Raw genomic sequence first — 16,230 nt, 5'->3', positions numbered from 1 at the left:
GCTGTTCCTCCTCGGGGTTTGAAATTTTCATCCGCTTTCACACAAGATATGTTGTAAAAGAGGGTTAGAAGCTGCTGCTGGGGAGCACAGGTGTAGACCTACCTTTAAAAAAAGAAGGCCTGCAATTTCAGTCCAAATGTGTCTGTGTATTCAATAAATAAAAGGTTAAATAAGTCTGCTTCTCAAACCTGTAATTACCAAGAAGCCTCTAATTACAGATTAACTTACAGTACGCCACAGCTGATTAATTCAACCTGACATGATCTTTAGTTAGATTGGTAATCACATATTGTAATTGTCTGACTGAATTAATTTAACAGCAGTTTAGGGGACATAAATATATTGTTCTAAATAACTGGCAGCTCTTTGCGAGTGTTTACAGAAACTCGACAATATGTTTCTGGTCATTGTTTTGTAAGGAGCAGATTTGTATCTACAGGCCCATTAGGTACCTTGGTTTTAATTAGGGTTATTCAGAAGAGGGGAAAATGTATCTGCTCATTAAAATTCTGTTTTTACCCCAAACCTAAATCACTCGTACTACACTGTCTGGCTCTAAATACAGTACTGTGTTAACATGTGTGTCTGATGAAAAACCTCAACATATCTTGTATTGTTAAACAAATAATGTTTAACAAAGAAAGGAAAACATTACTGAATTGCAATACAATCTGGCTCTGGTCACAGCTTCGTACAGCTAAAGTATTTTTAAGCTCCTTTCAAAATTTGGTAAAGAAAACTGTGCAACACATTTTTACATAAATACTGTTTGTATAACTTAATCTTCTTGGTAGACATAATCCAATCACAGAACTTTAGTAACAAGACATTGTAAGTGCCCCTTCAATCTCAATAGATGGGTGATGTATATACTTGTGCAGCCTGTATACGATGAAGCGCATGTGAACATGAGAAATAGATTTTAGCTTGTAGTCTGCTGTGTGCAAATGTCTATGTAGACAGAGTAAATGTTGACATTTGTGGGCATGATGAATGTGTGTTATTTCTGACTGTCTGAAATGAAAATGCGCAAGTTGCTAGTTCTGTTTTTGCCGTCTCCGCACGGAAATACCAATTCATGCGCAATGTGTTTTGTTCTTGTATATTTATACTACCAAGATCTGAACATTGATGTATAAACAATAATGTAACGCCATGTTGATTAAGCAAAGTCATTTTTTCAGATAAAGAAAACAATATCACATTTAAATACAGACTGGGCAGGGTGTTTTGCTTAAAAATACCGTCTGGTGGTATTTAACAAAGGAAGATTCTGTATTACTAACTCCTTGTTGCCATGGCATGCACAGGAATATTTTTTCGTCCCTAATATCTCCACAAAAGCAGAGTGTATTTTGGTATGTTAATTGAACATAACCGGGTTTCTTTTTCAGCTTGAAATTCTAGTCTTGTTTCAGAAGATTGAAAAGGAGACATGGTACCGCTAATTAGGTTTTACAGATCCGAGTTCTTTATATGTGCTAGGAGGTGACAGGTTGCTTTACTCCTCAACACATTAACAAATTGTCTGGATTTATAGAAACCAGCAAATCGCCCTGCTTCCTTTCATTACGCCAGCCGGGCCTTCACCAGATGAGACATTTTTGCACTCTTAAGACTTCCTGCAGTGGCCGAGTCTTGGCTTCTTTGACATTGAAGCTGTGGTGTTTCTGAAAGCACTTAATTAGAAACATGCTCATTTCAGTGTGACCTGGGGGAGGAAGGGCCACTCTCCCTGATACAGAAACATTCCTAAGGATGCAGGCAGTTCAGGCAGAGACATGTTCTGCACTGTGTCTCATTTCTGTACCAAAAACACCATTATATCCATGTCCTCTCTCTTATTAGAGATTGAGCAGAACTGTAGCCTTTTAAGTGGCCATTGGTCACTGAAAAAGCCCTTGTCGTGAAAATGATACTAATGTCTAGTTCATCCTCCACATGGAGAAAAGTGGGTTCAGTAGGTCATCAAAGTGGCCATGTTTAAGTTCAGCCATGTTCTCATCAACACAGTATTGCTTTTCAATGCACACACTACCATGCTACCCCTTCTCCATCGTATGTGGTTTAGGTCAAGCACAAATGGAGGAAACACATCCCCCAATATGTGTTCCACTTGAGCAGGAAAGACCCTGTAGTGAAATCAGATCTAAGAATGGCAGGTGAATAAAGGTGTTCACAGTGATTTTCCTGAGCGACTTATTTATTTGCTGTTTTCCCTGTTTGCCAGTTTTATTTCTTTGCATTTCTTACCATTCTTTGTCCAACATCCCACCGGATCGTGACCAGTATCTTGTTGTTTATTTTGCAGTGCCCCCATGCCCTACCTCATAGGAGTGCATTCAAGTTTGATGGAGGTAAGTTTCATTTATTGATGCTCAATCGACGGTGGTATTTTGAAAAATGATTAGGGACTTGCAAGAAATGTGTTATGCGCTGTAATAAAATGGCAATACATTGCATTGTATGTAAGATGAATATTTATACAACAACTGTTTTTATAGTGAGATCGAACATCAGTGACTTTTTCCTATTCAATGCTGCTGAGTGAATATTGCTTTTACCGGATATCGTTTCAGAATCTATCTTGCATTCATTCATATTGTACTGTTTCCAATTAAAGCAAAGATATTTAGTTTGCAAGGGCCTGCGTTTGAACTGGAAGATAAAAGCCTCACCCCTACTCACACAAAATCCCTAAAAATGGTTTTGGGGTTCACTGCACTTGTGAGATAAAAAGAAACTTCTGATGAAAGCTAATCAGGGATACCAAGAAATTGCATAAGTAAGGGGTCTACGTGGGATAAAAAGGGCAATACATGTCCCACTCCAGCCCTTCTGTTTCAAGGCTGGTGACACCAGCATTTTCACCTGGGCAGTGTATATACTTTGTTTTTTTTTTGTAAGTAGCTCTTAGTCGAGGTTGAAGGCACACTCGTGCCTTGTAGCTGTCTGTGTCTCTCTTTGCCCTCTATTTTATGTTCGGTCTTTTCGATTTCTGTCGTGTGAGTTCTTAATCCATTTGCAGTGTTAAGAACATAAAAGAGCTTGAAATCCCCAAATGTTTGCTAATGCATTTGGAATTGACAAAAGGCTGCATCTCAAAGCGTGTTGCTCATGAAGTTTTAAAGGGCCACTCGAGTGCCCATATGCACTTGAAGATCCATTTTTATGTTTGAAAGCATGCATTTTAGCTCTCAGCCAAGTTTGTCTTCACTCTAAAGAACCCCACAATACGCTATTTGATCTACCTTTTACAGATAAGTAAAGTATAATTTATAGTGCTATTTGTGAAGGATATAGCCTTTACTTGAATTACTTAAACAATTACACAAGTTTACTTTGTAGTGTGTTCTGTTAAAAGGTATTAATCTACCCATTTCAATTGACAGATACGTTAAATCTGAAATTTTGTCATTAGTATTCTGGTGAAGTGGATAGAGTGCCTGCATTAGATTCACAGACATATATATATATATATAGAATATTGTATATTTTACTGAATCTGTTTTTGTAATATCGCATTAATTAATTTAAGTCCGACAAAGACTGGACGTAACACATTGTTCCAAATTACACCACGTTGATAAGTGGAAAATGGTATAAGGAAAATAATCCCCAAATTAAGCTGTTGGATTTAGGTTAAACATACATTCCTTACCTTACTATGTATCTGAACAGAATACTCCATGGACATTCGTGGAGTGCTGTGCGTGTTTCTCTCACGGTGAAGACTGTAAAGAACCCCTTTGAGGGCTTCTCTGTTCGGCTGTACAACAGCACTCCACGGACCTGCTTCACCTGAACAGACTGGGAACGACTCTCTCAGCTTGTCACATCAGATCCTGCTATTGGAACACAGTAGAGTACCACAGCCTTAGCCTTTATTTAAAACAATGGTCCTGTTGTGGAGTTGAGAAAGATACATATGTGATACATTTCTGTGTTATGGCAATAAACACTGAAAGCGTGGTGGTCGTTTTGGCTCTATGAAAAGAGAACTGCCTCAATCTAACTTAGAGTTATGGCAGCAAAGTGGGACGCAACTGAGTCAAACTAAAGTCGGGGGGGGGGGGGGGGGGGCAGAAAAAACATCATTATGCTAATACAAATACAGAACACTATTTAAATCTTTGGTTATTGTCCCTAAAATAACTTGCATTGATGCTGTATGCATTTCATGTGTTGTTACATTTGTTTTACCTTTTAAATATGAAGTGTGTTTTATTTAGTCTTTATACACTTGGTACAAATAGTCTTTGTGAAATTAAATACAATATACAAGTGTGAGCGTTTGTGTTGGAGGACGTACATGTCTCTTCAGTGCAGAACTACGTGAAATCAAAAATACATCATTGTTCTAAATTAAATTGTGTGCAGACCATCGGTTTCTGTTTAGAATGGCATTGAATTTATCTTTGTGCTACTTGCTTTAAATTTGTTCTCCTTGAAATCTGTTCCTGTGTTCAGATAATCTTCTCTCTTGGGTACAAAGGCCAAAACATGATTAACGATCCACAATCCCGCTAGAAATTCAAGGACCGTCCCAGACGCCTCTCTCGTCTATTTTCCCGTCATCACCCAGTTTGTCATTGCGGAGGAGATCTCAATCTAGTAATCTATAAAACAACTTCAAAGCGGACGCAAGGTTCATAAAACTCCATCCATGGAGCACTCGCTTCATAAAATAATGGATTGCATTTAACATCCTAATCAGATTCATATTGCATACTGAGTTGTGTGTCCCAAAATGAAAGAAGGCAAGCTGATGTGATACATATCCACTCTGGGGCTGTTAAACCCCTGACCTCGCCACTTCCTTTGCTGCTTGTGTCGCTTGGAAAGGTGTTGCTGATTTAGGCAGTGATTTTTTTGTGCAGAATTAAGAAATACTAAAGAAATTAAAATTCAGTGGCAAACGTTTCAACTTGAAGAAGACTTCTAGTCGAAACATTTGTCATTTGAATTTCAGTATTTTTTAGTATTTCTTTATGCCACACTATGTGTTTAACAGCTATGGATGATTTTTAGTGCAGTTGACAATTCCTGCTCTTGCATTATAGTGGCTTGTATTTACAGTCAGTGCTTAAGGTACAAGATTCACACCGCTTTGTATCTCTCTATCTCGTTGCAAGGTGTATTATAATACAATGTACTGGAGCATGCTGCAGCTGCATATAGAGGGTACTACAGAATACTGCAGAATACTCTTGTTTCATGTAATTGTAATAATTAGCTTGTGACAGGGCAGAGGCCCTGCACAAGCAAAGTGTGTGTTCTGTGGATGTAGATGCACAGCCACAGGTGAATTTATTTGTATCATTGTTTTAGTGGTTAATTAGAAAAGTGTGGAATGTGGGCTGGTGGCAGCGGAGTGATTGAATTCAATTTCCCCTGACCACACCCAATGAAAAGGGAAGGAAATGTGTGTTTGGGGGAGAGCACATAGAGAGCAGCAGGTTGTGCTTTCTGCCCTGTGCCAGGATAGCCGTAGCTGTAGCTGTGCCGTTTTGCTTATTTGTGATAAACATTTGAAACTACCAAAACCTTACTTAGTTGGATTTTAAAAAACATAAGTTATAAATTGTTGTGCCTACCTAAGGGGATAATTGATTGACTGACCAACCATTTGTGAAAAAGCCATTTGCTGCATTTACAATCAGCCAATCAGTCAATTTCAGATACAACTGAAAGTCTTTGGTTTAGGTGCTGTAAACAGGGAAGATTTTTTTTAAGGAAAACCGTGAATTTAGTTTTTAAAACCCAACTAAGTAAAGTTTTGGTAGTTTCAAATGTGTCATCGTAACAAAGAAGCCCCAAGTCCCATGCAAGTTAATAACCCCTCAGCTCCAAGCTAGTGCAGTGGAAGCACATACTGTTACTTTTTCCTCTAGATCAATCCTCAGAGAATGCAAAGTTGAAGAAATAGCCAATTTAGATAGAACTATGTGGCACTTTAGCCTCACCAAAGTGGCCATAAACAATACCTGAATGCATGACAAATGCAACTTCAAAAATCCAAAATCCCCAGATATTTTATTATTATTATTATTAGTTTATTTAGCAGATGCCTTTATCCAAGGCGACTTACAGAGACTAGGGTGTGTCAACTATGCATCAGCAGCAGAGTCACTTACAGCACAAGGAGGTTAAGTGACTTGCTCAGGGTCACACAATGAGTCAGTGGCTAAGGTGGGATTTGAACCGGGGACCTCCTGGTTACAATCCCTTTTCTTTAACCACTGGACCACACAGCCTCCTATAATATTTTGCTTGATACTTGTAGATCTCATCAACATATATCCAAACATATCTTTGGGTGATTTTTTGGAGTTCCCCCACACAAGTTATTATGGCCTAAACTTGGTACAAATAACAAAAATTCTAATTTCAAGGGGGTTTAATGACCAGTGGTGGGACTTGAAACCAAATGTTTTTCACAGAATTTGGAAGCTTGGTACCTAAGGTTCTTACAGCAATACTTACATTTTAGGACCCACATCCCCTACAGGGTAAATGGTTATGCTGAAGTTTGAATAGAACTTGTCAGTTACCCCTTGTCTGGCAATTTGCCAGAAATGAGTAGGGTGCTCCTAGGATTTTTTTCCAAAAAGCCCTATTCATTACGAGTAGAACGAGGTGCTACACGTAATGGTAGCATCTAAATTGCACCCAGGGTGATTTTTCTGGTCAAGATCCCTTTCTCACTTTAGGTTCACAGGTCGAAGGGGACATTTAAAAAAAAATAATGGCTATCATTTCTGAACTCAGCATGTCAGAAAACCCCCAGGTGAATTTTTCTAGGAAAATCTGAGACGGACAGGCAACAAAATGTCCCTTTTCTGGTTGAGTTGGTGTGGAATGACCCATTTCTTTTAGAATGTCCATGTACCTTCAGGTGGTGTCTTCAATGTAGCATTTCCATTGGGAATTGATCGTACTCCATTTTATGATATACGGTTAGCTGTTTCCACAGCTAATACTAATACATATCCATCTTTATGGAAATGGACTCCAAATTGTAACCTTAAATTCACAAGCACCAAAGTAAGATTGCGCTATGAAGTCTAGCGCTTACTTTTGCTGACTTACTGGTAGTGTACAAGAATACATCTTCCTTTTTTTCCATATTAATTTGTAAAGTGTCTTGCCAGTATACAAAGGGCCCCAATTCACAAAATGTTTTTGTTGACGTTAGTACCGTTTCTGTCTTAATATCAGTGCTTACCCTTCAGCAAAAAGGTCTGACTCATAAAAGTGTATAGACAGTAATGTGTGCTTGAAGTAGTTTTCTTAATAGCGCTTTGTGGGCTCCTTTGGGTTCCTGTGTTAATTGTATAATCCATGCAATCCACAAAGGTGTAGGACACATGTTAGTGCCTTCTCAATGGAGTGCTATTAAAACCAGGAGCAGTCAGCTTTTAAAAAATGAAGTATTACCCCATTCATATACACAGGAGCAGTAGGAACAAGAACTAGGCAGGGAAATCCCATCCGCCCCATATCAAACCCTGAATAGATGTAGACCGTTTCCCAGATGACATGTTTGTTAAAAGGTTTCTCTTCGCATGGCAGGGCATGTCAGAATACTGGGGAGCTTAGACTCAAATTGTAATCTGCTACCAGGCCATCACATGCAGTATCTGCTGATTCTGAGCTTTTATCAGCATCTTTAAGTAGCGGTTATAGTGCTCCCTTTTCTGTCATTGTATGTTATTTCCTGTTACAATTCTTATAATTATTTAGACAAGTCATATGCCAAAATACTACATAATCATGTGTAAGAATATCCTATCCTGCAGAAGGTTTATAAGCCACAAGAACTGACTCGACACTATCAATTTCCAAAAGATTTTTCTCCTTGATTGACTGTCTTTTGTTCCTTGACTTCCAAATGGTGTAGTTATTAATAATCTCTTCTACTAAAGGCAATTCAGCAGCACGTATGTTTGAATCGGAGTGGGTAAAAGCCGGACCAAGACAAAACTGCCTGGACAGGGCACTAAACCATGCGAAATGTGTTGAAATCTCTACCACACGATTACTCTTATCTATATATTAAACATAATACAGTATTTGCTTTGTTTTAGTGCCCCATCCGGGCAGTTTTGTCTTGGGTCAGTTTTCAACCACTCCCTGTTGTAATATAGTACAACGAAAAATGAATTCATTGTATTTGAAACTGTAGACACTTAGATTACGTTTAAGATTTTAAAAACTTCAATGAAGTCCCCCTAATTCTCTAGACCCCCCCGCCCCAAAAAAAAAAAAAAAAAAAAAAAAAAATTAATAACCATGGTCAGTTAACATGGTTCAGCATGTTATAAATATGCTTTAATTTCATATTTTAAAAATAATATATTATGCCAAGGGGTTGAAATAAGTCTAATTAGGTAGTTTATAATAATAATAATAATCAGATAGACTGTTTAAACAGTGACATGCAGGATTAGTCATTAACACTATTTCTAAAGCAACACTGACTGCCTCGTCTATGTGCAATAGGCATTCGCTGTGCTGTGGTTGCTAAGAGATTATAGAATGTATGCTGGTAGTGTCTCAGGTTATGGGATGCCTGCTTGCTTTGGGAACACTGCAAGGTTCATTTTTGATAGAAAATCACCATTCAAACATCAGTGTTCTTTTATTCTGAAGATTTCTTTCTAAACAAATAATGATCTGCATTTACGTTCACAGTCTTTGTTATCAAGTCTTTATTTTGTCATGCAGACCTGCAGACCGCTCATTTAAATGCAGATATATAGGGTGGTCTAACAGAAACATGAACGCTTGTTTAATTGGCTCATTGAGAAAGACCTCTTTCAGCTTCCATGGACAGTTTCGCTGTTATAGTGTTTGAGTTGAGACTCTGGACAGTAGCAATGCTGCTACTGTACAAAATGATGCTTCTTTTGATGTGATTAAAACGCTGACTAAAAAATAATTTGCTTAAAGATAAAAAAAAAATGTATAGGGAAATAAGTAAGTTAATCTTTAATATACTGTATAGCTAAATAGTGAAGATTCACAAGATTAGTGCTGATGGGGGTCAGCGACACGAGCTGTAAGAGGCATTTCTTCAAAGGACTTCAATCCTGGCAGACATCGATCTTGTGACTGTACAGAGAGAAGGGTGGTACCCCTTACAATGTGGGGAGGGTGGGCTGACTTACTCAAATGTTGGAGCTTTGGAAACTTGCCCCCCTGTACAGCTGTTAACCCCTTAAGACAGGGTCTCCAACCCTGGTCCTGGAGGGCCGCTGTTGCTCATGGGTTTTGTTCCAACTGTACCCTAAATTACTTAATTGGACCAATTAAGCGATTATTAGAAGCTTAATTGATCCAATTAATTAATTTAGTGTGCAGTTAGAACAAAAACCGGGACGGACACCGGCCCTCCAGGATTAGGGTTGGAGACCCCTGCTTTAATTGAGCGCTTGTTCAAACGGTTTCTTCTTAAAATACATTTGAGAGTGACTCAAGTACCACGAGCAAACTGACAGTGTGGATGAACCAGATCCAACCTGTCAGGAAATTTAAAACCTGTTTCTTGCACCTCATTACAGAAATAAGAAATTTTCATTTGTGGGAAATGTACAGTACTGTGCATAAGTTTTAGGCAGGTGTGAAAAAATGCTGTAAAGTAAGAATGCTTTCAAAAATAGACATGTTAATAGTTTATATTTATCAATTAACAAAATGCAAAGTGAGTGAACAGAAGAAAAATCTACATGAAATCAATATTTGGTGTGACCACCCTTTGCCTTCAAAACAGCATCAATTCTTCTAGGTACACTTGCACACAGTTTTTGAAGGAACTCTGCAGGTAGGTTGGCCCAAACATCTTGGAGAACAAACAGTTCTTCTGTGGATTTAGGCAGCCTCAGTTGCTTCTCTCTCTTCATGTAATCCCAGACAGACTCGATGATGTTGAGATCAGGGCTCTGTGGGGGCCATACCATCACTTCCAGGACTCCTTGTTCTTTACGCTGAAGATAGTTCTTAATGACTTTCGCTGTATGTTTGGGGTCGTTGTCATGCTGTAGAATAAATTTGGGGCCAATCAGATGCCTCTCTGATGGTATTGCATGATGGATAAGTATCTGCCTGTACTTCTCAGCATTGAGGAGACCATTAATTCTGACCAAATCCCCAATTCCATTTGCAGAAATGCAGCCCCAAACTTGCAAGGAACCTCCACCATGCTTCACTGTTGCCTGCAGACACTCATTCGTGTACCGCTCTCCAGCCCTTCGGTGAACAAACTGCCTTCTGCTACAGCCAGATATTTCAAATTTTGACTCATCAGTCCAGAGCACCTGCTGCCATTTTTCTGCACCCCAGTTCCTGTGTTTTCATGCATAGTTGAGTCGCTTGGCCTTGTTTCCACGTCGGAGGTATGGCTTTTTGGCCGCAAGTCTTCCATGAAGGCCACTTCTGACCAGACTTCTCCGGACAGTAGATGGGTGTACCAGGGTCCCACTGTTTTCTGCCAATTCTGAGCTGATGGCACTGCTGGACATCTTCCGATTGCGAAGGGAAGTAAGCATGATGTTTCTTTCATCTGCTGCAGTAAGTTTCCTTGGCCGACCACTGCGTCTACGGTCCTCAACGTTGCCCGTTTTTTTGTGCTTCTTCAAAAGAGCTTGGACAGCACATCTGGAAACCCCTGTCTGCCTTGAAATTTCTGCCTGGGAGAGACCTTGCTGATGCAGTATAACGACCTTGTGTCTTGTTGCTGTGCTCAGTCTTGCCATGGTGTATGACTTTTGACAGTAAACTGTCTTCAGCATCCTCACCTTGTTAGCTGAGTTTGGCTGTTCCTCACCCAGTTTTATTCCTCCTACACAGCTGTTTCTGTTTCAGTTAATGATTGTGTTTCAACCTACATATTGAATTGATGATCATTAGCACCTGTTTGGTATAATTGTTTAATCATACACCTGACTATATGCCTACAAAATCCCTGACTTTGTGCAAGTGTACCTAGAAGAATTGATGCTGTTTTGAAGGCAAAGGGTGGTCACACCAAATATGGATTTGATTTAGATTTTTCTTCTGTTCACTCACTTTGCATTTAGTTAATTGATAAATATAATCTATTAACATGTCTATTTTTGAAAGCATTCTTACTTTACAGCATTTTTTCACACCTGCCTAAAACTTTTGCACAGTACTGTATGTCCCTTGTAACTTAAAGGAATAATAATAATAATAATAATAATAATAATAATAATAATAATAATAATAATAATAATAATGAGGTAACATTATAAAACACTGTTGGAAGTCATGAATAAAACCATGTCACTTATGTTTATGCTGGAGTCTGTCTGATTTACTGTGCTTATAACCTTCAGAGGAGCAGCTATATTTCAGTTCTGGTAATGATCAAAAGCTGGCTATGTGGGGAGAAGCTTTCAATATTGTGGTAAAGCACTGTGTGTGTGTATTATGAGAATAAATACATAGACTAACATGAGAAAAAGCATGATCATCTGTAAACTGGCAGTGGAAATGAACCACACTAACCTTGTAAAATTAGTGTTAAAGCAAGTTCCTCAGTGTGGTCAACATTAGTCATGTTATCCCCACTGAAAACCAATCCGCTCAGTCATTCCAGTAGCATGTTTACTAGGCACTGGATACCCCAGAGACTGTTGTTAAAAAGTGTTAAACTGCGGAACAGGTAAATCTGTGTCTGCCGCAGCTGTTTCTGATAAGAAAGCGGGGATCTGAGAGGAGTAAAGGCAGTGCGGGATCGGCAGTGCTGGGATCTGTGAGGAGTAAAGGCAGTGTGGGGATCACCTGTGAGGAGTAAAGGCAGTGTGGGGATCACCTGTGAGGAGTAAAGGCAGTGCAGGGATCACCTGTGAGGAGTAAAGGCAGTGTGGGGATCACCTGTGAGGAGTAAAGGCAGTGCAGGGATCACCTGTGAGGAGTAAAGGCAGTGCAGGGATCACCTGTGAGGAGTAAAGGCAGTGTGGGGATCAGCTGTGAGGAGTAAAGGCAGTGCAGGGATCACCTGTGAGGAGTAAAGGCAGTGCAGGGATCACCTGTGAGGAGTAAAGGCAGTATGGGGATCACCTGTGAGGAGTAAAGGCAGTGCGGGGATCACCTGTGAGGAGTAAAGGCAGTGTGGGGATCACCTGTGAGGAGTAAAGGCAGTGTGGGGATCACCTGTGAGGAGTAAAGGCAGTGCGGGGATCACCTGTGAGGAGTAAAGGCAGCGAATGGCTCACCTGTGAGGGGTAAAGGCAGTGCATGGATCACCTGTGAGGAGTAAAGGCAGCAAATGGCTCACCTGTGAGGAGTAAAGGCAGTGCATGGACCACCTGTGAGGAGTAAAGGCAGCGAATGGTTCACCTGTGAGGAGTAAAGGCAGTGTGGGGATCACCTGTGAGGAGTAAAGGCAGTGAATGGCTCTGAGGTGCAAGGCTGCTGGAAGATGCATGGAAGGGGGAGTTGCAGGCCACATGCTGAGCTGGGATCAAAGGGTTGAAAGGGCAAAGGGCATGTCTCTTCTAACCATGTCTGTCTGTTGAATAGCTATTTCAGATTGTAAATCTAAAAAGGATTTCATTAAGTCCTTGCTGCTGCTGGGGCATGAAATCATAAACTTTTATATCGGCTGCTTTTCCTGTTGCTGGCAGCCAAAGTGACACATTGCTGTATTCAGAGAAAAGGAAAAAATGGAGCAAAGCAAACACAATGTCGACACAGGCACCGGTCACCAATAAACATGCTTTGTTTGAAAGCTCCTTGGAGCCTGTGTTGTCAAGTAATTGATTTGGGGGTCGTTTTTTAGCATTTCACATTTTCAAGTGCACTTTGAAGACATACAGTAGAGTCTAGGTAATACACTACAATTTTCCTAAACACAATTAACAAGTATCAAGTTTGAGTATGCCACTCTTTATACACTGAAATTAACTGATAAGTGATTGTTATCGTGGGCATAATATCAGTGACATCTGAACACGCCAGTCCTGGAAATCAAAATGCCCGTGGGAGGTCAGTTCTTCATACAGTTTGTAAAGGATCCCTCTGAATATCTCAGTGTTGAGTATGGGCTGCTCTACACTGATGCAATCCCCACATCGACAGGGCATGCTTCTAATCATGCAGCAGATGATGTGCTGGGGGATCCTGTCCCATTTTCAGTCACTGCAACACCAAGCTAGATGCTACCTAAACCAACAACAGCAGTGTTATCACCTGAGCAGCCACTGTGCTAGTGATCAAATCTGAAGTCTAAATGCGGGTACCAGTTCAGAATGAAACCAGCAGCTGTCACAATGTATTGAAGAACACATACAAGTTCTACCTGGGGAATGCCTTCACAACTTTTTTGACTATGTTCATGGTGTTATTTATGCCATTATGTTTTCTTCTTTCATTTTTTGTAGTGTATATTAGTGTAGTAAATGGCTCTGTTTCAAAGTTATGAAGAAAACCTACTCTAGCAGCAAGCTGATATGAAATGCGTTGCTTGCATTTTTTTCATGATTGATTCTGATTTTCTTGTTACACAAATACACCAAGTCACATGACCCATAAGAGCTACAGGATTGGATACAAAAATAGTCAAAGAATTTGAGCCAAGCAAGGTCATATTTACTTGCTTGTTTTACTTAGCTTCTAAGCTGTATCACAAATTAAGTACTGTATAATGATTTCAAAATATCACAATCCTTGGTTTCAAGTAAGTGTCGCGCAAATTGTTGTGAGAGCATTTAAGATTCTACGACTGCATTGTGGGTGAAAAATCACAGGTATCACCTAAGAAAACATGGCTTTTTATGAGTGAAATAAAACCATGAAATAATTGTGCTGTGCCGCATATACCTTTTAATACATCAAACTTTCATAAACAAACCAGTCCTGCGCTCCCCTGTACTAGGTGAGTCCTGCAGGGGCCCCAGGTAGCCTGTTTAATATGTGATACTGACACCTGTCATGTGACGTTGGCCTGAATATGTATGTCACTGGCATACCTTATTATTTTAAAGTTAACTTGCTGCATTGCAAACATTAATATGCAATAATCACAAAGTTTCCAGCTTGTGCCCATCATTTACTGAGGTTTTAGCTGTTGGAAGTGTATGACTGCTTTCTCCAATCTTGTGCCCATCATTTACTGTGGTTTGAGGTGTAGTGACTGCTTTCCCCCATCAAAGGGGAAGGGGATCTCGGCAGGACTGAATTTCTGATTAAGACAATACAAAAGGGAATATATTGCAAGAGGCTGTTTCATGAGTGCAGAAACACATACCCCAGGCTGTATTTCCTTCCAGTGCCCTTTATAGTTAATACAGCCACAAGGATGCTTGGGAATTTAATCAAAGGAAAAACAGAACCACCTGAGTACTGGTCAAGGTGCTTTCTTTATTACAATCTGAATGTTTAAAACTAGGGGCATATTTCGGGGGACCGTTCTGCTTGTGAGATATCTTGCTCATTTAAAATATTAGCATATTTATTCAGAGATACCAGGGTATTTAGTAAGTAAGGGGTCTGAGTGAGGAAAATGGGCAATACAATCCCCACCCTTAGTCTGGCTGTAAATCATTTCTTGTGTCCACTACTGTATATACAATGTATAACTTGTTTGTTTTAAAACAGTTTAAATCCTTGAAAAAAAAGCAGTAATCTTAACATGGTGTGGATATCTTGAAGGAGGAATTAAGGAGGCCTTATCAGCAAGACAGATGGAGTTGCTACTGCTTTCCTGGAGTCTGTTTGAAAAGTGCAGAGATTTGAACCATGCTGGCTTCACTTCTGCAATCCAACAGGAAAGGGGCTCACACTGACTAAGCCATGTTTATCAAGGCTATAAACAATGTGCTGTGGAAGAGAAATAAGGGTTATGAATCTCTCCCTTTAGTACATTCTGATCTATATAGTATCTGAGGATTAACTATTGCATCAAACTTCTTAAAGACAGGTTATTATTATTATTATTATTATTATTATTATTATTATTATTATTATTATTATTATTATTATTATTATTAATAATAATAATAATAATAATAATAATAATAATAATAATAATAATAATAATAATAATAATAATAATAATAAAAATAATAATAATAAAAATAATAATAATAGCCTTCATTGCTTGCAGATTCTTGCTTTTCATTAAAAGCCTCCTGAAATATACTTACATCCCAGTATCACACAGCGCATTTTACCTGTTATGGTTTTGTACAGATTTTTACTGGAATACAGTATATATTTTTTCAGGACCATCAAAACCGGTTAAACATCAATACAGATTTCATGATCATAGCCATTGTGTACTCCCAGCATATTTTTTTAAAGGATTATGCAAGCTGGGGCAGTTACACTATTGCTCTAAGTAATCTCTTTCTAGTTTTATGGCATTAACATTACTTATATTCCTCTTTCAAAATATTCCATTGCATTTATTTAGACACAGCTGGATTTCATTAAAGAACTTTACAATACTAGTACAGTGAGGAATCCAGCTGGATAGAATTAGCCACTTCTCTTTGAGTGAACCCCTGGATCAACATGGGGAGGAGGTTAATGCAATCCAGGGTAAGTCACTGGTACTGCAAAATGCTCTAACAAACGAGTGCAGGCCAGCTGGGGCTAATCCCGTCAGAGTATAGATTGATTAAATCAACACCTTTGCAACATAAACACACCATTCCAGAGGTACAAGGTGTGCCTTGAATACTATGTATTGCTGTGTTTGGATGATCATTTAAATGTTCCACTTTGAAAACTCACAGTACACGTTCACACTTGGGGTCAACTGAACTGATATACACAGTGGCAGACCTAAATACCATCATTTACAGCATTAAAGGAAGGGGGCTTTGACAATCTAACAATGTATTTTTGTCTTTAGAAGTTAATAAAAATGCAGGTTTGGTCCTAGTGTAATAGTTATATGGAGGCAGCATTCAGAGCTACTATGACTTTGATCAGTTGAGTAAACCCTGTGTTGTAAGCTTGGTCCTGTCCTCTGTCACTTTTGGCATCTCATGTTCCTGTTTATATCTATTTATTATTGTAGTTTATGTACCTCAATGCTTTGCTGGCGTTACCGTGGTAACAAGCGTGATAAAACTGCGTGTTGTGTTCAGTTTGATCAGTTGAGTAAACCCCGTGTTGTAAGCTTGGTCCTGTCCTCTGTCACTCTTGGCATCTCATGTTCCTGTTTATATTTATTTATTATTGTAGTTTATGTAC

The 16,230-nt window shown here is 39.2% G+C and overlaps 1 protein-coding gene across 5 annotated transcripts in view; it reads left to right on the top strand.

Annotated features, from left to right (window-relative positions):
- LOC117396900 (DENN domain-containing protein 1A-like) overlaps positions 1-16,230 on the top strand; it is a 426,143-nt gene that overhangs the window by 233,268 nt on the left and 176,645 nt on the right. For all 5 annotated transcript variants that reach the window (XM_059005297.1, XM_059005295.1, XM_059005296.1 and 2 more), the window contains one exon: positions 2,312-2,357. In XM_059005297.1, coding sequence (XP_058861280.1) covers positions 2,312-2,357 — 46 coding nt within the window. The remainder of the gene's footprint in view (positions 1-2,311; positions 2,358-16,230) is intronic.

The sequence above is a fragment of the Acipenser ruthenus genome, chromosome 31 (assembly GCF_902713425.1).
Source record: "Acipenser ruthenus chromosome 31, fAciRut3.2 maternal haplotype, whole genome shotgun sequence".
Lineage (NCBI taxonomy): Eukaryota > Metazoa > Chordata > Actinopteri > Acipenseriformes > Acipenseridae > Acipenser > Acipenser ruthenus.
Note: the sequence above shows the minus strand (reverse complement) of the source record. Positions and strands in the feature narration are given on the sequence as shown.